The 24,030-nt window shown below is 27.7% G+C and overlaps 1 protein-coding gene across 1 annotated transcript in view; it reads left to right on the forward strand.

Moving 5' to 3' along the window:
- The window catches only part of shakB (Innexin family member shaking B), a gene marked incomplete at its 3' end in the record, with an annotated part of 154,789 nt that overhangs the window by 45,047 nt on the left and 85,712 nt on the right, over nt 1-24,030 (forward strand). Inside the window, exon 2 of the mRNA XM_017904153.1 lies at nt 10,742-11,083. Within this exon, the coding sequence (XP_017759642.1) occupies nt 10,742-11,083 (342 nt within the window). The remainder of the gene's footprint in view (nt 1-10,741; nt 11,084-24,030) is intronic.

Here is a 24,030-nt window from a genome sequence, read left to right on the forward strand (position 1 = left end):
AGCAGTCAAACATGCTGAAGGCATGGAGCGGAAAATTCCGATGCCGAATTGTTTGACCCTAAGACCTGGCTGTTGGAAGACCGTAACGGGTCTTCTTTGTTCCACGACGGAACAGGGTGGCTAAATCTACAAACCTGCAAAGTTTCAATTAAATCAATGGTCCAAGGAACTTGCACTCTCTTTGTTAGTTTTAAGGGATTGCATGGGAATGGCTGAACCATTCCTTGAAAATAAAGGATAATAAACAGGGACCTCAGGTTCGGCTCATGTGATATCTAGAGTGTGTGCGGAAAAACAAATGATAGCGCGAAAGGATCGCATAAACGGGATATTTATGACTGTATTGAGTGATCGAGAAAGAAAGCCTGTGAATGAAAGAAGAGAGTCTGTAGGTTTAACCCTCTGCAATCGGCCATTTTTTCGTTACAGAAAATTAGAAATTCGAAGACTTTCTGCCATAAGGACGAGGATATGTTTAAAGCGGTAAATAAGAAATCGTATGCAAATTAAGACGTAGAATTATTTTACTTCGACATTTCACGTATTGTTGGGAAATTGTACATTTCATATATTAACATCCATTTTTAGAATCTGATTAAATGGCGACTGAGAGGCGCCTCTCGAGAGCAAAGGGTTAAAACAAGGGTGCAAGGGCACAGGCGAAGCAGTCTGTAAAGAGTGTGTAGTAGAGTTTAGACTGTGTCAAGAGTTAGAGTTTAGAGCATCAGAGTTAGTGTCAGAGTATTAGTATTGTGTTATAATTGTAAAATAAGACTAACCTTAAACTGTACCAAGCAATTGTTTATATTTTACATGTACTTTATCGTTACTAAATCCAAAACCGTGTTCTTTGTCCCGTTCGTGCTCGTTCCCTATTTCCTCCTTATTCCCCCAACCCTACGATGTTGTATATAGAACGATAAATGCAATGGATTCAAAACTATAATATTTTGCAGTGCTCATAAAGAGGAATAAAAATTATTCAATCAATATATATATAGGTTCTAGCAGCAATCCTTGCTATTTAAAATCAATTTTTGTTATTTATTATTTAATATCGTGAATTTATTTAGAATATATTGTAGAGACTTGGGTGGTGGTAATTAGAACTACTATTTATTAATTAACGATAATAATAATAGATTAACAATATGTGGGTGACGATTAAGCATACGAATCTATATCGACTACAACTTGAGACTACAACTCAACTCAACAACACAATGACAATTCAGCTTGTTACAACTAATGGCTCACAACTAAAACACAACTAGGAAGTCTTGTAAAGAACTGTCTCTCAAGAACTCTCTTCCAATCACCTTTCCGAAGAACTGTTCATTAACCACGTTTACTTTCTTTTATTTCTTTCCCAACCTGTATACGTTTTCCAAAAGACTTCCCCAATATGACTAAATATGATCATGCTAAGGGCCTGACGCATCACCGGGGTTTTTCCTACCAAACTGGCCCTCGACTCTTGGTGATTTTCTAAATTAAAGTTACCTATATACGAGGTGGAAATTTTGCAATACTACAATATTTTGTTTATTATATCTTCCTTATTAGTTAGATTTGGTCGTTATTAATAGAAATTAGTTGTATTCGTGTACTTTTTCATCCTCTCATTTATTCACACGTATAGATTTCATTTACCTCTCCACCAAAAATTTTGCAAAATGTATTGGATATAAGGAATTGGTTTAAAAATTAATTAATTCAAAATTGTCAAGGCGAGATGACGTATATTATCAAAGGTTATTTCCGAGATGCAAACATAATGCAAATGTAGATGTCCCATTCGTTTTATTTTATTTGAATGCAAAATTTATATTTACACACATGGACGAATCACAGATGGACGAATTTCCTGAATAATCTCGTATACAACTTGCATTTTCAACCTACTGCCGTAGTTTCTTTCAGATGACTCTATAAGAAGATACAGAAGGAATTTATGTCGAATCGAGTGAACGAGGAAAACTTGAACTAATGCGCTCCTAAATCAATTTCCCTGTTTACATTCAATGAGCCATGTGAACATTTATTTATATAATGAAAATTGAATATACAATGAAAGAATTGCTTTTTAAACCTATTAAACATTTTTTATATTTAAAATCTCAAACCCTTTATTTATTATCATAACGCCATTTAAATTATAATCATCTGGGTACAGTATGTTTAAAAAAGAAACAGAGTTTTAAGCATTACGGGTTTACTAACTATTAAGATGTAGAAAAAAATTCTCCCTATATCAACTTCATTTTAATATGCGTATTATATACTAATTATGCATTAAATATTTGGAACCATTATATGCCCCATGGATCCTAAAATTCAAGAAAATAAAAATCAGCTACAAATTGCTACCATAAAAAATTTCTTTGTCAAAATTTGTTTCATATGAAGAAAATTATTGTTATATTTGTAATATTAATTTCAAATGGTGTTAGAATTGGTAAGATTCGGTATATGTATGAACAAGTGAAAAAGTAGCTTTAAATTTTTGTTTATCTTGGTTAGTATGTACGATATAATCATGGTCTTATCTCGATAAAAGACAGTAATAATTTTTCCAAAAACATTTAATTATAAAAAAGCTTTAGAAGCTCTTATTTTCACAAGTTTTGATAAACGAATATTAAAATCTGTTTAAAAGATTGAGATTAATATTAGTAAAACCATTGATAACGCATTAATTAAATTTAGTATAAAAAGTGGCTCGGAGGAAAATGTGCTCAATAAAATAGATTTAATAATTTCTGTTTAATGGAGATTAATAGCGTTCGATAAAATAACGTGACAAACCTAAATTTATTAATAATTATTAATAATTCTCTCTAATAATTTTTTCTGTAGCTGTGTAATTAATATGACTGATAATTGAATATATAAATTATAGATGACAGTATCTTACCTTAAAAATTGATCGAGGTTTAAAATTGATTAAATAAAGTCTTTATAAATAATTTTTTTTCACTGTGAAAATTTAATTAAATATCGCAACGAAAATATTAAATCATAATTGAAAATATTCTTTTAACCGAAAAAGTGATCAAAAATTGATTAAACGAATATTTTATAATAACATTATATTTGAATTTTGATGGAATTATATAACAAAGTGGGAAATTTATAAACAAATAAATTAGAATATATTCCTTACAAAATCCTTTAAAATCAATTGAATATTAAAATTTGTCAAGCGAAGTCTTTTAATAAATTCTGTATTGAATCTCCAATAAAACAGTGTAATAAATTATTGTTAATATTGTAAATGACAAATGAAAATACTCATCGAAGCTTAAAATCGATTTAAACTGTTTTTAATAACGTTCGACCGAGAAGTGAATGAAATTGAATTGGAATAAGATAAATTTAGTAACTAGCAAATGATAATAACCTCGTGCGTTATTCTTGGTTTATAGTCGTTATAATCAATATAGATCTACGAGGCCTATTTGCTACTTACTTCAAAAGCAGCCGAGAGAAAGACAGTATGTTTTCAAAGGATGATGGAAGACCAATCAATGGCCTCTGCATACTTGGAATTTTCCTCGTGAGTGAAAAGTGAGACAACTTGACAAGGAACTTCCTAAATTAAGTTATTTACGACGTTTGTTTTTGTTTACGAGCTGCTTCTTCTATCGAACTTTAGTATTTTTAGAGACTACTTATACCGATATATTTATAACAAAGAATTGAAGAATATGTAAGATATATATATATCTTCCATATACTATATGAATGCAATATTATATATTATATTATATATATATCATACGAAAGTATATAAAATGAAAATAAATAAGTACATATTGCAAAATTATTGCAATTGATTTTAAATTGAAAGAAATATAGAAAATTTGTACGATATTTTACAATTATTTTTTTGTGTTTGTTATTGTTCTGTAATATAAATTTTAAATGATAATTTTATTATGTATATTATATTTTTAATAATAAAATTGATTTATTTTGAAGAATACTAGTATTAGAAAGATTAATTAATGGAAAATGAATTTAATTATAATGTGTAATAATATGTATAATCATTGATTTTTATTATATGCCAATTTGGATAACCTGCTACATATATTGAATATTTTAATATTCGTTGCATGCAAGAAATATAAGTTAAAATCAACTGACTCATCGTTCAAAAAATATATAATAATTTTTCATAATATTTGTACTCTTTCGCTTACATATTCATGTTATTCCAGCTTAATATATTATTTTATGTAAAATTTGAGACAGTCGATTTTAATTTAATTTTCGATTAATTTAATTTCCAAATAGTTGCGTGAACAAACACTATGAAATATTACGATGTTTTGTGTTGCAAATATTCCGCAGTGTTACATTTACAGTTTGTAATAAACCGGTTTTAAGGTTATAGTAATAACAGCAGTATTATAACAAAAATATACCACCTCGTTTAAGAGTTTGAAATTTCGAAAACCATGATATCGAGAAAAATATTATCCTTCCCGCGATATTTGTTCCTCTATAGCAAACATTTTCTATCCATTTTCTATCTCTAAAACAAAGGAGTTCAAACGCTAATATTAAATGAACTTTATATAGACTTTTGTTGACCTAACTAGTGATCTGAAATATATCTAAATATAATATACATTATAAATTTGATCAAACAGTAAACAGAGTTAAAAATTTCTACTTCATGTAAAATACATATTAAAATTTTATGAAAAACAAATTTTCTAAGACTTTTAGAAAGTTAATCTTTTTCTAAAAATAATTTGTTTAAAAAGTTATGAGAAGATAAATATTTGTTGTGTAATGTTTTTCAACTTCTTGTCGATACCATATTTAAAGATTCACGTTCTAGCCCATTCTCAAATATTGTTATTTTTATTATAAGAAATTTGAAAAATGTTTATGAGTTGTATATTATATGTATATTAAGTTATCAATTAAGAAATATACATATAATATTTATATCTTTCACTTATATATTGTTCTTTGTTTTTGTAACATTTGCAATATTTATAAAATAATTATACATTTCTTAATTGATTTTGTACAGATATTGAAAAATTATAAATATTAATACTACTAATAGTAAAAAGAAATATGTAATTGTAACGTACAGTTAGCTTAAATTTATTTTTCTAAGGTAAAAATTTATTTTTACTTTGAAAGAAACGAAAATATAAATAAATAGAATAATACAAATGTAAAATCATGTATATTTGGAAAATTAACAGGATGAATAGTATAGTATATCTAAAATAATATAAATATTTCAATATTTAGAACAGTTTTAGGATTATTGACCTAAAAATGAATCGCATAAGGATGAGGTAATTAAGGTAATTCTGGACGTCTGAAAAGTATATTTTAATCTTGAAAAGAATAACAAATAGCAGTAACGAACGAGGAATATAAATATCTTTAAAATTTTGTTAAATTGTTTATTGAAACCAAAATATACAAGATAAAACTAGAAATAAGCAATCAGATTATTTTAAATAATAATAAGATATAAATATCAATATCAAGATGAAGAACAAAGTCGTATCTTATATAGAAATATGAGATGACAATAGTAAACGATTTAAAATGTAATTAAATAAATAATCGTTAATATTAATTATTAATTGTTAATAATTGTGCAAATAAATAGTAACGATTAATTAATTTTTATTGATAACTGGCTTTATTAATAACTACTTTATATTATATTATTAACAATTATTTTGTGCATTAATTTCAGTAGCTAAGAAAATAATTACATTAAAACAACAATTAACATAGTTGAACACATAATTACATCAAAGTATATAAATATAATAATACAGAATATATAATTGAAAACAAAATTTGTTGTATATTTAGTTGCAGAAATAAGCAACGTGTGATTGAAATATTATAATTGAATTAATTACAGTCTTTCATAAATAACAAAAAATTTTCGAAGTATATATAATATAATTAAATTCATAAATAAACTATAAATGTTTTCGTAAATTTGTAATTTTATAAAAGTTAAGTTATATAATCCGAGTAGAAAATTTTATCATTAATAAATTCAAAGAATATAATTTTTATTTTGCATATACCACATGGTGCATAGGTTTTGCATATTTCTTTCATAAATAAATAATTTAATAGAAACGTAATGCATGACCCAATAATTGTGGATAAACGTGAACGATATTTTTGTCATCATTAATATATGTATCGATATTACAAATTTAATTTTTTTTTATTCGTGCATAAATTTCATATTGTGCACGATTATAAAAAGGTATTAACTTTAATTGTTTAGAATTACTTATGTTGTAATTATATTAATCGTTTAAAATTAAAATTGAAAGATACAAATGCTCAGAGGCCATGAGAAATGTTGGTACAGTATTGGTTTAAATTTGAATATGCATCTATAGTGTTATGTGACGTAGAAATGTCGTTTTCGGGAATAAATTAATTTTAATAGGCAAGAGGTATAATATAGCCGGTAATTTAATACTAGAGCCATTAACCTGTCATATTCAACTGAATATACTATATTCAGATGCTAATAATTATCGCGTTTCTGTGTTGATAATAAATATCAAAGTTACTTTTACCAAAAATAGCCGTATGTGTCTTGTATAATCTAAATATGACATAAAAATGTGATATAAAAGTATACATAGGAGTGTAGTATAAAGTAAAGTAAATATAAAAGTATAATATAAAAATAAAATATATGAAATTTTTATTTTGTTCCGTTTAATAGTACCAATGCTAAATAAATGTTTATTTTTTAAATTTTTTCTTAAAATTTATACATGTTGGATAATATAAATATGTTATTCGTATATTTCAATTGTTTGTACATTTGACAATGATTTTCTCCCTTTCTTATAAAGTATAACTATGTAATATATAGGTATATATAGGTCGTAATGAAGTTATAGAATTTAAATGTATTTTTCTATAAATAAAGGTGCATACTTCGCTTTTTCTATCCAGACGTATTTTTGCAACATTTTATGTTAATCAGTATTAAAAAGAATTATTGTAACACACATTCTTCAGAATACGACAAATACATTTTTTTGTATATTGTATTTATAACTTCAAAATTTATGCAATACGGTATTCCATACACCGTCACAAGCTTTAATACTTCAAAGTCTGTGAGTAATGAAACAAGATTCAGTGAATTTAATTTTGTCATTCATAGTCTGAAGTTTTGGCTCTTATTTAGTAGTTATTTCTTGTAACTATTTTAGTAGTTATATTATTGGCTCTTATTTCTCAGAAGAGAAATTGCGAAGTTCTGACTGATATACTTTTAATTATTCGTAGTCATATAAATAGGCAAAGTCTGATAAATATTTTAGTATGAAACAAACCATGAGAACAATATACGATTAAGAGAACATAAGTAACAATAATAGATAAATTTTATTGAAGACAAAAAGTAAAGAAAATTGCAAAAAGAAATACAAATATTAAATAAATAGATTTAGTTACAATAACAAATAATAATAAAAACAACGTGATATAAAAAGATCATAAATGGCAGTAGTATAATACATAAATTTTACTGACAAGATCCAGTATTGGAATTTACAGGATTAAATACAAAAATAATTAAGAAAATACTTTAATTACAAATAGAGTTTGACAGAAACTCTATATTCAAGAGATATCATGAAAATAAACTGCAATTAAAAAATTGTGAGTAATAGTAGGACATAAATTTCACTGACAAAATGCAACAAAGAAACTAGTTGACTTAAATATAAAAGTAAATAAACAGTGAAAATCGTATAAAAATTTTATTACAAAAGTAAACGAAGAAATTTGGACAAATCAGGTTGTAAATAAAAATATGCAGTCCACAAGTGTCACTAACAAATGAAAACAAATAGATCTACAGACTCAAATGCAAAATTAAATAAAAGATGAAAATCATACAGAAATTGTATTATAAAAGCAAATAACGAAAAGAACGTAAAATTGAAAGTAATTAAAAATGATAAGAATTAAATTCATAAATAACAATATAAATATTACTAACAAGTGGAAGCGAAGAAACTTGTAGTATTGAATGCAAAATTAAATACACAGTGAAAATCATACAGAAGTTCAATAATAAAAGCAAATAATAAAAACAACGCACAATTAAAAATGATTAAAAATGATTAAAAATTAGGATAAAAATACTGCATAAAAATAAGTAACAAGTAGAAGCTAAGAAATTAGTAAAATCGAATACAAAATTAAATACACAGTAAAAATGACACAGAAATTTTATTATAAAAGCAAACAACGAAAAACAACGTAAAATTGAAAATGATTAAAAATGATAAAAATTAGGATAAAAATACTGCATAAAAATAAGTAACAAGTAGAAGCTAAGAAATTAGTAAAATCGAATGCAAAATTAAGTACACGGTAAAAATTGTACGAAAATTTTATTATAATAACAAGCAACGGAAAATGACGTAAAATTGATAATGATTAAAAATGATAAAAATTAAAATCCCGAATAACAATAATATGTAAATATTGTTAACAAGTAGAAGCAAAGAAATTTGTAGAATTAAATGTAAAGTTACATAAACAGTGAAAATCGTACAGAAAGTTTACTATAAAACAAAATAATAGAAACAACGTAAAATTAAAAATTATAAACATCAAAATCATTGACAGCAACGGTGCATATCGCTAACAAATAGAACCAACGCAATCTACAGAATTAATGGAAAAAGTAGGCGATGAAAATCGTACAAAAATTCTATTAAAAATTCAGAAATGGAAAGAAAGCGCGAATAGAAGATCGAAAATATCAGCAGTACATAAATTTGATTGTCAGGACAAGAGAAAGATGCTTAGAAGATCATATAAGTTATGTGTTTAGCATCGAGGCCAAGGGATGCCTCTCAAGTTCGGCCAGTCTTCTAACGGCTTGCTTCCGCGCTCCACGTGTGTCTGTCACCGTGTCCGAATACTCCATCCGTCCTCTATCGCTTCGTCGTCCGTTATCAACCACCATTTCCACAAAATTTACCAATTTTCTAATCAACCGTGTCTCCAATCACGAGATCACTGGTTAAATCTCTTTCCGCGACACCGAAATCGCGCGTGAATCTTCGTGTCTGATCACTGAGAGAAGTCTGAGAGAAGAATACAACTGAGTCTAACTGTCTGCAGAGATCTGATGTAACGAAGAAAGAGAAGAGTATCGCGAGAGACTATTGGAATAATGATTTTTCAAAAGTTCACGCGAAGAATCGGGGAATGAGGATCGAAGAGTGAGATAGTTTTTTGGAAAGAAGAAATGGCAAAGTTGGAAAAACGACTGTGCACCAGTTCTGAGTTTATGCTTGGTGGATAGAAAGGCAGAAAGTCAGCAAGATGTACCTTGCAGAGCCACTGTTTTCCACTCGACCGCAAGAACTCAGTGGCGAGGAATCTTCCGGGGATAATCACGAGGAATGTGACGAAGAAAAAGATACAGTGACATTGAATATTGTTCCCTCGCGTTTCTGATATTTTCTGTGAATGTTTTTCGACAATTCCATGGTACACGAATCTTTGGAAAAAGTTCTACAGTGTGAAATTTTTCAAGCTAACTGCAAGTATCTTTCATGTTCGTTTAACGAATTAATTTATGGAAATTTGTAATCTTTCGGAGAAATACTCTATACATTGCTCCAAGTAAAATCAAATTCCGAGGAATACGATTTCTGAGACATAATTGAGATATGTTTTTTCACGTCAATTTTCTTCAGCGAGGACAAAGTTCACGTAAAGAATAGTTTTGCAAATTGATTAAATTAAAAGAGTGTGGAAATTAACGAGACCTTTGACTGAAAGAGAATTCAGGAACTGAATATTCTACTTCATTTTCTGAATTAATCACACGCGAGTTTTTATTTAAAAACATCAGTTGATGTAATGTTTTAGAAGTTGTTTTACACGTTGTTTAAGATTAATTTGAAGAGTGTTGATTGTTAATGAAATTTCCAAATTTCTGACTGGTACAGAATATATACCTAATATCAAATATTTTAGATGTTTCGTGGAAATTATTCCTATTTGAGCTATACTTCGAAACGTCCAATTACTATAAATATAATTTCGAGTTAGTTTCAAAAGCAGGTGTCATTGTATATTCAACAACTTCTTTCGTCTGAAACTAAGATAAAGTTCCTAAAACTGATTTTGTTATATCAGTAATAGAGTTATAGTAGTACAGTAGTCACCCTCAACCCTTATACCTATGATTAGCTTCATCTTGAACTTGAGGTACAATAAGTCTTCACCTATTAATCTCAACATTTACCACTTTTCTTCTGGCAAATATAATCTTTTAATTAACAATTCTTGAACTCCGGTCATATTTTAACAATCGATTCTGATTATTTCGAGATCATTCGTTTTAATTTAAAAAAATTCTTCAACTACTCTAACTTTGACAATCCTCATCGCAACTGCTAAATTTAATTCCACATTTTCTATTCTAATCATTTCGAGAGTTTAAACTTCAAAATACTTGTCAAACGACAAGCTATAACCACGACGAATTCTCACTTGAGAAAACCCTTATTTACTCGCAAAAACGGATCTGGATCTGCTCGGCGAAGAAGAAGACACCTGTCTTCTCAACGAGGAAGATTCTATCACCTGGAAAGTTGGCCATTCGCGCATAAAAATGCCCCTGCTAGTGAAAATGATCGACGTTTTCGGATCGTTGAGATCTCTGTTCAAGATCCAACGGCTCTCGGAGGATACGCTAATATTTCGACTGCATTATCGCGCGACAGTGGCGCTACTCCTCGGCGGATGCGTGACGCTTGCCTGCAAGAGCATTTCCGGTTCCCCGATTCACTGCGAGGCCTCTGGTTCCGTGGACAAAGTTGTTCTCGAGACTTTCTGCTGGCTCCATACCACGTATAGCATGGTGCACGCGTTCAACATGAGTCTGGGCCAGGCAGTGCCCTATCCTGGTGTTTCCAATAGCAAAGGCGATGGATTGAACGGGAACGTGCCGCATCCGTTGGTCAAACAGCACAAATACTATCAGTGGGTCATCTTCTTTCTGCTGTTGCAAGTACGAAGAATTGAGTTTTCATGCTAGATGTTTGAGTAGTGGTTAGAAATATTATCTTAGATGCTTTCTTTTGTACAGATGAAAGCAATATTTAGGTATTTTGTATTTTATAGTTTATAGTTTTGTATTCAATGTGATGTATTTTATAGCTAGGTTTCTTTGTAGTACGTATAAATAAATTAGATATGAACGTCTTTTATTGAAAAATAGTTATGTTATAGATGGATAAATAGGATGCTTACTTATGTTTGTTAACACTAGATTTACGGAACTCGTGAATTTGACGGATTTGTTGCTCCAATTATACGATGGTAACAAATTTAGTTAACTTATATTAAGACTATTAACCCTTTGCACTCGAGAGGTGAGCTTCAGTCACCATTTCATAAAATTTGGAAGATCGATATTAATTAATATATCAAATTTAAGGTAATGTAACTGTGTGCGAGGTATCGAAATTAAATAATTCTACCTGTTAATTATTATACGATTTGTTACTTACTGCTAGAAAAATATTATCAGCCTTAAAGCAAAAAATTTTTCAACTCGTATACCTGTTTAATCAAAAAATCGTCGAGTGCAAAGGGTTAATATTGTAATTATTTTTAAATTAAACTAATTGTTAAAAAAAATGACACGTGGTTTCCTTTACCTGTCAATTTGACAGGTGTCAAATATGTAGAAATAGGTATACAGATAGTGTCTGTAAACCTAGTGTCAAGTATCTGGATGCTTGTGAACGACTGTGTACGTTTTATTGGATATTAGTTTTCAAACTTTATATTTAAGAATTGTGCTTGGTATTTATGTTTGGACGTTGAGAAAATTGAATTCTTTCTCTATGTTTTATGAAATTATTTCGTTAAAGTCATATTCGACATTAACACGATTTTACGTGTCCTATAATACTTCAAATATTATTATAAATATCACATATTATAGAACATAATTTGTTCTGTTTCAAGTAAATCATTTTAGCGATAGAAATAATTAATTAATAAAAAATAATTAGTACCGGTTTCTCCGACATCTTCAGAAGATTTTTGTTTTCTTAAATAGTACAATATTTAATTTCTTATTAAATATGTAACTCATTTTGAGATTACTTTATTGGCATAAAGTTTGGAATAAACCATCCAGGATCATTTAAGATGATTCTTGATTGTTTGAAATATGTACACTTGAAAAATTAAAAATTTTGTTTATATCAGTTAATGCATTAACCTGAGTATTGATTTAAATTTAAGAACAAACAAACGAGAAATGAAAAGTTATTATATATGTTACATATTATATAACATAATTTGTTCTGTTTCAAGTAAATCATTTTAGGGATAAAAATAATTAATTTTTAGTACCATAGTACCGGTTTCTCCGACATCTTCAGAAGATTTTTGTTTTCTTAAATAGTACAATATTTAATTTCTTATTAAATATGTAACTCATTTTGAGATTACTTTATTGGCATAAAGTTTGGAATAAACCATCCAGGATCATTTAAGATGATTCTTGATTGTTTGAAATATGTACACTTGAAAAATAAAAAGTTTTGTTTATATCAGTTAATACATTAACCTGAATATTGATTTAAATTTTAAGAACAAATGAATGAGAAATGCAAAGAATAAAAAAAAGGACAGATTGAAAAACAAAAGAATTTTACAGGAGCTTTAAAGTGTAATTTAAAAACTTTAGAGTTTCGACTTTAGACTTTAAAATCTTATACTTTAAAACGAAAAATTCAATTGAATTTTTCCATAAAATCGTGATGCATTTGTTATTAAAAATGTATTTGTTTTAATAAATATGATATTTTGTATGCATGCATTTGTGAATCATTTAGAAATCCTACACGTAAGAAGAACTACACTATACAAATTTATGTTAAATGTCGTTCTAAAGCTTTAATTTGACGAATTCTCTATTAAATCAAATTAAATTTGGCATAAGTGTTATTCACCGGATTAAAGAAAACAATATTTTGTAACATAATAAAGATACATTAAAACATAATAAAGATTTTTTAATCGAGACATTAAAATTAAAATTTCCCTTACATTTTTCCCGATATGAATTTAAATTTGGAAAGTGTACAACAAACGTTGTTGAAAATATTAATTTTGCATTTCGTGGGAGTTATGTAAATATTGACAATTGATAAATCAATGATAATTTATGTAATTCGGGGTTAATGATATCTGAAAGTCAGACAGGGATTAGTTGAAAAATAGCGTCTTAATAATGCTATTGAAAATAATTCTCGATGAGAAAACAGGAATAGCGTTTTAAACGAAAGTAAGCTTCTCTGTCATTATTTGTTATTTGACTTAAATAGGAAAAGTAAATGAAGCAGACGAATGGGTTCTGCACGAGTAAAGACGAATGGAGATACTTTACTTTACTTCGCTTTTTACTTTAAAGAAACAAGATTTAAGAGAATAAACAGTATTCAGTTTTAGGTCGTATTATTTGTTTCACTCGAAAAGCAGATGATATATGACAATAAAGATTAACATACAAAGCACGTACCAAAGTTATGTCTTTATTCGAAGAGAATAATGATGTTTGTTTTTGGTACTTATATACAGAACATTCATTACCATTTTTCACATTTTTTACTTAACCTAATATTAGAAATACAATGGAAATATATTATAAACAAATAAACAAGGAATATATCGTAAACAAATAGCAAGTGAAATTTATAATGAAATTACAATTACAACAAAGAACATGTTATAAACAAATAGATATATTGTATATAGAATTCATAGTGGGATTGCAATCGCTATAAGAACTTAACAATGAATAAACAAATAAAATTAATTAGAAATGTATAGTGATATTACAAATACAATAAGAGTATATAATGCAGAAATAGATAAAAGACACGTGGGATTCGTAGAGAATCAACTGTGAATGAATGAATGGGAATCAATTTTATTGTACGTTAATACAAAATTTTGTATATCGAAAATGATCGTGATCAAAAAATTTCGAAATCTAAAACATGAAATCATGTCGAACCATTAACGGATTTTATACAAATAAATTGTTTCTGAATTAAGAAAGTGTGAAAGCAATATTTGAAAAATATTTGAATTTTGGAATTGATAATTTTTTGTGACCTTAAATTAACGAATTAGAGAAGATACGTAGCAAAGTCGATGTTCGGAGATATAAAGAACGATGTTAAAAATTTCATATAAAGATGTAGAAAATAAAAATAAGGATGATAATATAAAAAATATAAAGATATTAAAGATATGCAAAGGTATCTAGAAATATGATTGAAGTATTCTTTCATTAAATATCTAATTAAATAATTAATTAAAAGTTGAATTTCATAATTACTTGAAAGCTTTAGTTAAGAAGATTATATTCGATTTGCACCTTGTGGTAGCTTATACTTGTTAAACAATATTGGAACATGGATGTCGCCAATTATTTAATTTATCTATTTGTAAATAGAACTATAATTGTCTATCATGAGGAAAAATTAAAAGGTTGAATGTAGGGTTCCACTTTAATTTAAAATTTGGATTAAATAAATATAATGGTAAGCTAAAAATTGCTATAATTAAATTATTTGATATTAATATTATAATGGTATAATAAAATATAGAAATATAATAATATAAATTAACAATGGAATAAAAATCGAATAAATTTTAATAAAGCTTTGTACTTTATAAAATCGAAGAAAAAGATGAAATAAAATAAAATTAAAAAATCAAGGATATTATCGGTATATTAGTAAAATATAAGAACACGATACTAATCAAATAAAATGGAATTTAATACACAAGATCATATGAGTACATAACTTTAAAAATCATTAACTGTTATAAATAGGTCATTTAGCATAGTGTTAAATTAAAGTACAAAAGTACAGTAATAATGAAATGAAATATAATTAAGGAACTATACATATATGCTTATGTAATTTAAAAAAATTAATAAATATCATAAGTGGATCGTTTGGCGTTAGTATAACGGTATATTATAATATAGGAATACAGCAATGACGAAAAAAAAATAAAATTTTTAAAAATTGTCATAAATGGGTCGTTTGGAGTAAGCATAATTGTATATTAAAATACAGCAGTGCAATAGTGATTAAATAAAATGAAATTTAATGCATAAGATTATATGAATATATAGCTTGCAAATCGCATGGCGTTGAAAAGGATCATCACACAAATGACGAAGGTTAAGTCATCTGGAACCCATATAAAATGACCATGTAGAATTCTTTTATTTTTCTATTAATTCAAAGCTCTTACTGCAACATGCTCATTATTTTCGTTCACCTACTTAATTTGGCAATTTTTATTACGAAATTTGACACTAATGTTCATAAAAGCAACGTATTGCAATTTCGTTAGCATTAAAACTACCTGTACTATAAAACTATATGTACCTAGATATATGTATTTAATATTAATTAAAATGGTATAATAAAAATGAAAAAAAACATACATAATTACAGTCCCATTTGAACAACATTAATTCTACCAAAAATAGCTGCACGGTTTCAAATTTTCAACAATTTTAAAAATGAGAAGCATGCAACAAGTAATTTTTACTCCTTTGGTAATTCCAGTATTAAATTCATAATGAAAAAGAGCTATAATAAAAGAACAAATAGCGCAATTTTAATATTTCTTCAAAATATTTGATTACAACAAAATGAAAAATTTATACAAATATATGAAGAGCTATGATATTGTTTAAAATTGAATTTTTCTTTAATAACCAATTTTATCATCGATAACATCAACTTTGTCATTTATATTAAAAGTATACAAAATTCCATTTTGAAAAATGAATCGTACAAAGACAATTTCTCGTACTTTAAGAATTTTTATTATCCAACGAATATCATCGATCACATCCACTTCGTCATTCTCAATCTTTTACTATTTCCATTGAAGAATATCCAAAGAATAAAAATAGAAAAAAGAAAATTAAAATAGAAAAGAAATAAATATAAGAAGACATTAATGGCAGAAAAAATTCTCATTGCGATATATTAGTGGTTTGAACGTACAGGGACGATTTCTCGTGTTATATCTCTCGTTTCCTGGTTATTGATCAATTGTGACCAGATTATAATCATAATCATAAGTCAAGGTTGGGCCGCAGACCTTCGAGTAGCTTTGCTCAAGCAGTAATACGGTAAACGCGCTCGATGTGATCCTCGTCTTAACGCAGAGCATGAGAAAATCTGTTCGCCGGAAGGTTATGCGTAGTTAGAACACTTCTTGGAAATTAATCTCATTCACGAGGGAAGCATAACAAATAGGAATGTTGTGCTTCTGTGAATCGATTTTAATGGGAAACCATTCATACCGGGACATTTCTATTACGTATGAATTTTCCACAGTATCCAACCATTTATATTATTGTTTCTATTTAGTATGTGGATTGTGCAAATTATGTGGTTATTTATGTGCAACTTTTTTTTTAACACGTTGGTGATCGACGTGATTTTATGTTATTTTATGTTGTTTCGCGTTTGAATGAATCAATTTTCTATTATTATTATAATATTATTATATTTTACCATTACTATATCGTATTTTGTCATTATTATATTATTACTGTATTTTATTACTATTATATTACAATTTTCTATAATTATTATAATATTATTATATTTTACCATTACTATATCGTATTTTGTTATTATTATATTATTACTGTATTTTATTACTATTATATTATTACTATATTATTGTTACATAGCAATAAGATTGTAATATATTACTATAATGTGGCAATTAGAAATATAGTGATAAATATTATTATGTATAATAATAAATAACAGATATATTATAATACTTATTATTATATTTCTTATTGCTATGTCTATTTAACACCTCCGTTATCTGTATTAATTACTACCATTTCACTTTTTAAATTTAACTTACGAGTAAGATATTAGATAGTGTAATTACAAATAGTAAGTTACAAAAATAATATATTTTTAATTTTCTTTATTTATATTTTATTTTCGTATTTTCGGTTTGAAATTGCAGTTGTGCATTTGATAAGGTATCATTAATTGATTATTCTCTTTTCTCTTATATGTTCAGCATTGTTTTATTATTTTTAGATATTCTTTGAATATACTAAACAACGAGTAGCTAATAATAAAATAATACTTAAAATAATATTTCTTGATTTACTTGGCTGCAAAAGTGTTAATATGTGTCGTGGTTACAGCAAAATGAAAATGTCATAAATTCAATTATCCGACGTCATCCAGGTATATCTCGGAAGGTTATGAAGTACTATCTTTTTGGAAAGAATGTTGTATCTCCTTTATACGATGTGAATCATTTCTCAGACAGTGATAAATAGAAGTGCTTAGGTCAGGGTTATGAATAGCTGTGTCATTCACTCCGTCATTCGAGTTATTTAACAGTAACAACTATTTAATCTGAGATTAAAAATTTAGAAATTGACCAATCAGATTAAACAATTATCGCATATTTTTATTTGTCAGAGGTATTAAAAAAATGTTTAAAAATAGTATAGACAACGGTAAAACTTTAATGTTTATACGAATTACTTGTTTATTAAAGCAGATACTTATTAGAAAATTTTAATAATTATCGTGAAGTGCAAGGATAGATTCATAAGTTCGTTGTTAAAAAGTCACAGCTGAAAGATGGAATGCAAAGGAATTGCAATATTTGTATTTATGAATTTTCAAGTACTATATATTTTCATCATTGCAAATAATACTTATGTAGTAATATTGAAATGATTACAAATCAAATTTTATCATGCTGCTATTCGATATGGGAAATCTAATAGTAATATAATGAATGTACATATCTTCTATCAAAAACATATATTTATTTGTGTATTGTAGAAATGCTTCTATTATAAAAAGAAAATCGTTATTGTTCCGTTCACATTTTATATTTTGGTTATGAATTTTGGATAGAACATTCTGAAGAAATATTAAAGTATTATTTAATATTATATTATTTAACGAAAACTTGTCAGATATCTATTATTTTAAATATTCTATATTTTATTACTCATTTCATATTATTGTAATTTATTCACGACGTAGTATTGGAAATTGAAATTTGGTGAAGACTTTATTAGTGAATATTTAACTTTCTTTTAAACTGCTGTTTAATTTGTTATAAACCTTCGTATAATGTACTAACACTAATACAAAACATGTACCAAATGCTCATATGGCAAATTGTACATAAACTTATGCATTGGAAAAAAGAAATTATACAACGTTATGCATCTCTTTTTAAAAAGTAATAAATTTTCGAATTAAAATAATAAAACATAGATGTAGTCCATATGTATAAGAAATTAAACAAATTACTAATATTAATAACAGATTTATTGATATCAAATTAAAAAAGAAATTGTTCATATAATTAATAAAACGAAATATTTGTATTAAACTTAATATATATTATTAATTATTCCATCAGTTTTTCATATCATAAGTATAGCTGGAAATAAATTTTACTTATTTACACGTATAGCTTTTAACCATATTAGTGTAAATTAGAAAAATTTAAAATGATATTTAGAGAACACAAATTATATAGATATATCGATTGAATTTATAAAATATATTTATTTATGTTTTCCTTCGCGAATGAAATTACCTTATAAAATTTTTCGAAAATAAATAATCGATTAAATACGTGTTCATCAAAATAATTTTTAAGTATACGATGCCATGTAATTGTGCTTCTTGTCAATACAAGACCCTCGATGACTCAAAGTGACTCTCACTTTTAGTTCCAATCAATTACAACCCTGCCACTGTGTCTCTTCTTTCATTGTCAGTGGAAGCCGTGTCTAAGAACTTAGGCTGCCCCATCGGTCAAGATCAATTCTATAAAACCTTACGTATATACGTATACATCTTCCACTTTTAATACATACAGTGACGAACAAAAGTGTAAACACACCACGCAATTACATAAAAAGTAACGGTATTACTAATTTTTTAATTGATTAATAAATTGAATAATTTAATAAATTAAACGTTATGAAAAGAAATAGGTAATAAATATAATAAAAAACTGATAAATTTAGATAATTGCAATTAATACAAATTTTATTTTTATTCCTGACAACGTTTTACTGTATATACAATATTAAAACAAGTATTGAACCTTGATACAATAATTGTAGCTTTAAACTTTTGAACATTATTTTCTGTTAAAAACAAAAATTTAAACTTTCCTTTTTTTTGTTTCTCTTTTTTTACTATTTTTAATCTGCATGGTATACAGTTGATGTCAGGTTAGGAGTTATTTGTGGCTCTATATTGCACCATTTGTTTCCAAATCTATCCCTTCAGTTATAAAAGCAGTATGAAGTTTATTAATTTTTTATTTGTGTACCTCATATTTCATGCATTTCATATATTTTGTATTATATTTACAGTGTATATCTACAATGAATATAAATTACCAACATAAACCAATAACACTTGCATTTTACTAATTGTAAAGTACAGTAGTATCCACTTAACTGTCGCACTAGCCTATTTGTCTGGCAGAGTTACCCCCACCAATTCTTGAAACTGCTGCTACAACGCCATCGACGGCGTTATCTGGAACTCGATCTGTATGCAGCTGCTAACACGTTTCCAAAACACCAATAATGAAATATTTATATCTTTTACTTTATAATTATATTATTGCTTAAATCAAATTTTTGGAGTTCTTCGATAAAAGTATTATTAAATGCTTGCAAATTTCAATGACTTTAAATTATACGTATAATATACGTAATTTTTCGTGTATGTATAATACTCCTACGTTCAAAACTATAATCTATAGAACGTTATTTAATTAATTTTTTAATTATTTATTTTGGTTTGTTCCCATTTTTTTGATATCTCTCAACCTTGCTATTGTATTTATTATAATTATATCCTTTTCTATCGTAACCAAGCACTTTTTACTCGTTAATTTATTAATCATTAATAAATATACGTAACGATAAAGGAATAAAACGTATATTATACTTTTGCGAATTGTATTAATACGAGAAGTAATAATATTGCAATAAAATAAGACAATAATAATAGTAATACTTATAAAAGCAATCTAAACCTAATTACGTTACTTTACGTTATAACAATCGAATTAAAAATAATCTGTTTTATACAGTATTATTGTTATACATAATATTTTTTCTGATATATAAAATAATTAATATAACGAAAAATAAGTATTATTCAATTGAATACTGAAGATTTTACTGCAACAGTTGAACCTTGTTTGTTCCATGATATGGCACTGAAAGTACGTGCAGATGAAAGTTGGACAGGATTTCTCAACAATGGCTTGATACAGAATTTTTGTTCTATGCAAGAATGTTTGATGTAGATCTCACAAATTTCCATGATTTTTAATAACATGTCAGGACTATCTTTAATAAGTATTTTATATTTAATAATGTGTTGCATAAGTAACAACTAAAATTAAGTTAAAATTGGGCTAGTTTTTCTCTCGTCACCAGTTTTTTCTGTGACATCGTGATACCTTTTTGCAAATAAATTGGAGTATGTCCAAAATATCGAATTCTATAACATATGTAAAAATCATCTAAATCGGTGAATTTTACCGCTTTCTATATAATTACCGAATTTTTATAACATTTATAAATAGATTTATAGAAATAAATAAAAGTACAATACAAATATCTATGCGTATTTTATATCAATCCAATTTTTGAGAGAATATGATGAAAATAGGGGAAGAAATCCATAGACTAAAGAAAGTTAAGGAACCCTGTTCTAAGAAAAAGACTAATAATACTCATTCGTCTCACGAATGCGAATAAAATCGTTATACGGTTATCGTGTCAGCCTGACTTACATCAAATGATTCCATTCGATCTCTGATAATCGTAGATCACTGATCACTGTTTTCATACTGTTGCGTCGCTGTTTTCCCAATTCGCTTGAGTTTCGTGGGATTATAAGTCTCGCTATGTAACAATCCATGTTGACCTTCTAAACGCTAGCCTAGACTTGACCATACAAGCCTAATCGAAATGAAGTGGTTTTATGGTTTGCCTAGTTCTGTAGAGTACTAGTTCTGTCTAGTTCTGTAGTTGATTGAAGTTCTGCCTGATGCTGTCGATCGGTATCTTCTGCGCTTCTAGATGCGTCTCCAAAGTGTTCTATTGGTTAGTCTTGCGTTGTAGGGGGATGAATTTTGGAACTGGATGAGCAGATTTTGTCTTAATAGCTAACATATTATGGAAATCTTTGGTCCATCAGTCGAGTATCTGTCATGTAGAAAAGTTTATTGACGGGTCTAGAGACAAGATTTTTTAACCCATTTGCATCCAAGCGCGGAATATTCCGCGAGCCACGACAATCGTCTATCACCGAGCGCGGAATATTCCGCGAGCTGACTTTTTTCATTACCAGTTGCTGAATATTCTTCATATGCCACAGATCACGTTTGATCCCTCTTATGAGCATCTCATTTACATCGGTTCATTATATTAACAAGTTTTACTTTTGTCGTGAAAATCCTTTTAACTGCCATTATAAGTAGGTGCTGATACACGCGCGGTGATACGGGCTAGTCGTCAGTTGAACGTCGCTGATGCCTGAACACGGCACCTTAAGTAGAGCCATGATGCAAATGGGTTAACCACTCGCGCTGGAAAGACGTGCCACGCACGTCGTAATGCTTTTGTCGCAGAATCGCCAGCGACGTGGTACACACGTCGTCAGACAATTGTCACAGAAACACCGGACCATTCTGGCATACGTGTCTGCGAATCTCTTGCCAGTGCAAGTGGTTAACATAGAAAGTACTCCGCTACCTAACTACAATGTCGCAGGCTACGTGCTCAACACATACCGTCGATCATCCTTTGTTTCTTCCCACTACTCACGCAATGCGTTACTACAATGCGATGAATAAGGTCTTCATACGTTGATCGAGGTTGCAACGATCGAAGTAGCCTTACTGTACCTATAAAATTCTTTGCGAAAAGATGAATAGGGTATCCATATGCTTATTTCTGACGATTAATCGAGGTGTCCAGTTGAATAGTCGTTGTTTGTTCTATGGGAGTTGGAATAGTTGAACGTCCTTCCGAGCACGAGTCATAGCGTCGAAGATTCAGCATGATGACCTAACGACCTTAAACTTCGTATTGTCGATCACGTTTGGTGATAAAAGTTATTGTAATGGACAGAAGAACAAAATCGAAATATCCTTTGACAGCAATTTAGGATTATTCGATCTAAAAATTTGGATGATATTTACCTTATTCGGCGATTTCCAAATCGTTGAATTAAAATTGCAAATCTTAATTGAAGGAAGGGAAGTTTTTGAAGCATTATTGGAAGCAGGCAAAAGAACGACGAGATAAGGTTAGGTTTTGAAAAGATGACACGATGCTTATGGTAACTGTAAAATATTTTACATTCTGTTGTAATATTACAGTATAGTAATTCACATATTTGTTTCTATAATTCTTGATTCCAGAAATTATGGCAATATCGTTTTTGGTGGTATGGCACTCTGAACATGTAATGGTAACTCTAAAATATTTCACATTCTGTTGTAATATTACAGTATGGTAATTCACATATTTGTTCATGTAATTCTTGATTTCAGAAAATATGACAATGTCGTTTTTGGTGGTATGGTACTCTGAACGTGAACTCCTGTAGCACTGTGCACTTTGAATCTTGTTCTGACTTTTGATATTCTCGTTGTAGGTAGTAATTCCAAGGCCAAGTATCTGATTATACTTTTCAGGAACACCACATGTCGGAAACTTGTGAACGAATTTGTTTCAGTTCCATAGTGTTTGCTGTGCTGGCGGAGTTCGTTCCGAAATTTGTTACATGCTTTGTACGAAAATTTTGAGTCTCTCTGACAAACAAAAATTGATTTAATTACATTAGAAAAGTGGAAACGAGAGAACATTGTAGTATTCTTATTTTACACATATTATATATCATTTTAAATATAATTTCACATAATATTTTACATGTAAAGATGTAATTCTTTTGTAGTGCAGGTTTATAGTAATGTTTGAAAACCATTTTAAGATATGTAAATGAATTTAGTTACAGTTAGTATATCGATTGAATCTCAGAAATATTTGTACTAATTACTTCGATTTTAAATTATTTCGAAATTCTTTCTAATAACAATGAGTATTATATTTAACAAAGGCAAAAATTAAAACAAACTGAATTCTTAAATATTTTAATTTTTATAGGTAACGAATTTCTATAATATTAGTTAGTACTTTCATGGCGTTAATTATGCAATATATAACAAATAGCAACTTTACAATATATAACAAATAGCAACTTTACAATATATAACAAATAGCAACTTTACAATATATAACAAATTTGTATAATACAAATTTCTGTTTGACATTAATATCACAATAAATCACTTTAATTTTTATCCTTATGTTGGACTATCTTTCAGTAGTTTCTTGTAATTTTTTAATTTTCCTTTTCAATTTAATAAAATTTAAATTAATCAAAGAAATATTCAATGTATTATTGTAACAATTAGGATTAATAGAATATGAATAATTATTTCTATTAAAATATCATTACAAAATAGTAATAGCTAATACTTTTTTATTCATTGCATTAAAATATATCGCTTAAATGTTTAGTTAATTCGCATAATAACATATTCCTTTTGATAATGGATAATTAAAAAATTATTTGAGCTCGGTTATTATAAAGATATGAAAGTGTCTGTAATTTACTAAATATTGCAATAGGAATGATTTGTCATGAAATTGGTGTAATATAATATAGTACAATTTGTTTATAATTTTCTTGTTTCTACATATATACTTGTAATTTTCTTTAACAGAAACTACTTTTCTAAGAAATTCTTGTTTTTAGAAAATTAAGCAGGTAAAGGTTA

Source organism: Eufriesea mexicana, unplaced genomic scaffold (genome assembly GCF_001483705.2).
Source record: "Eufriesea mexicana isolate 0111107269 unplaced genomic scaffold, ASM148370v2 scaffold2806, whole genome shotgun sequence".
NCBI lineage: Eukaryota > Metazoa > Arthropoda > Insecta > Hymenoptera > Apidae > Eufriesea > Eufriesea mexicana.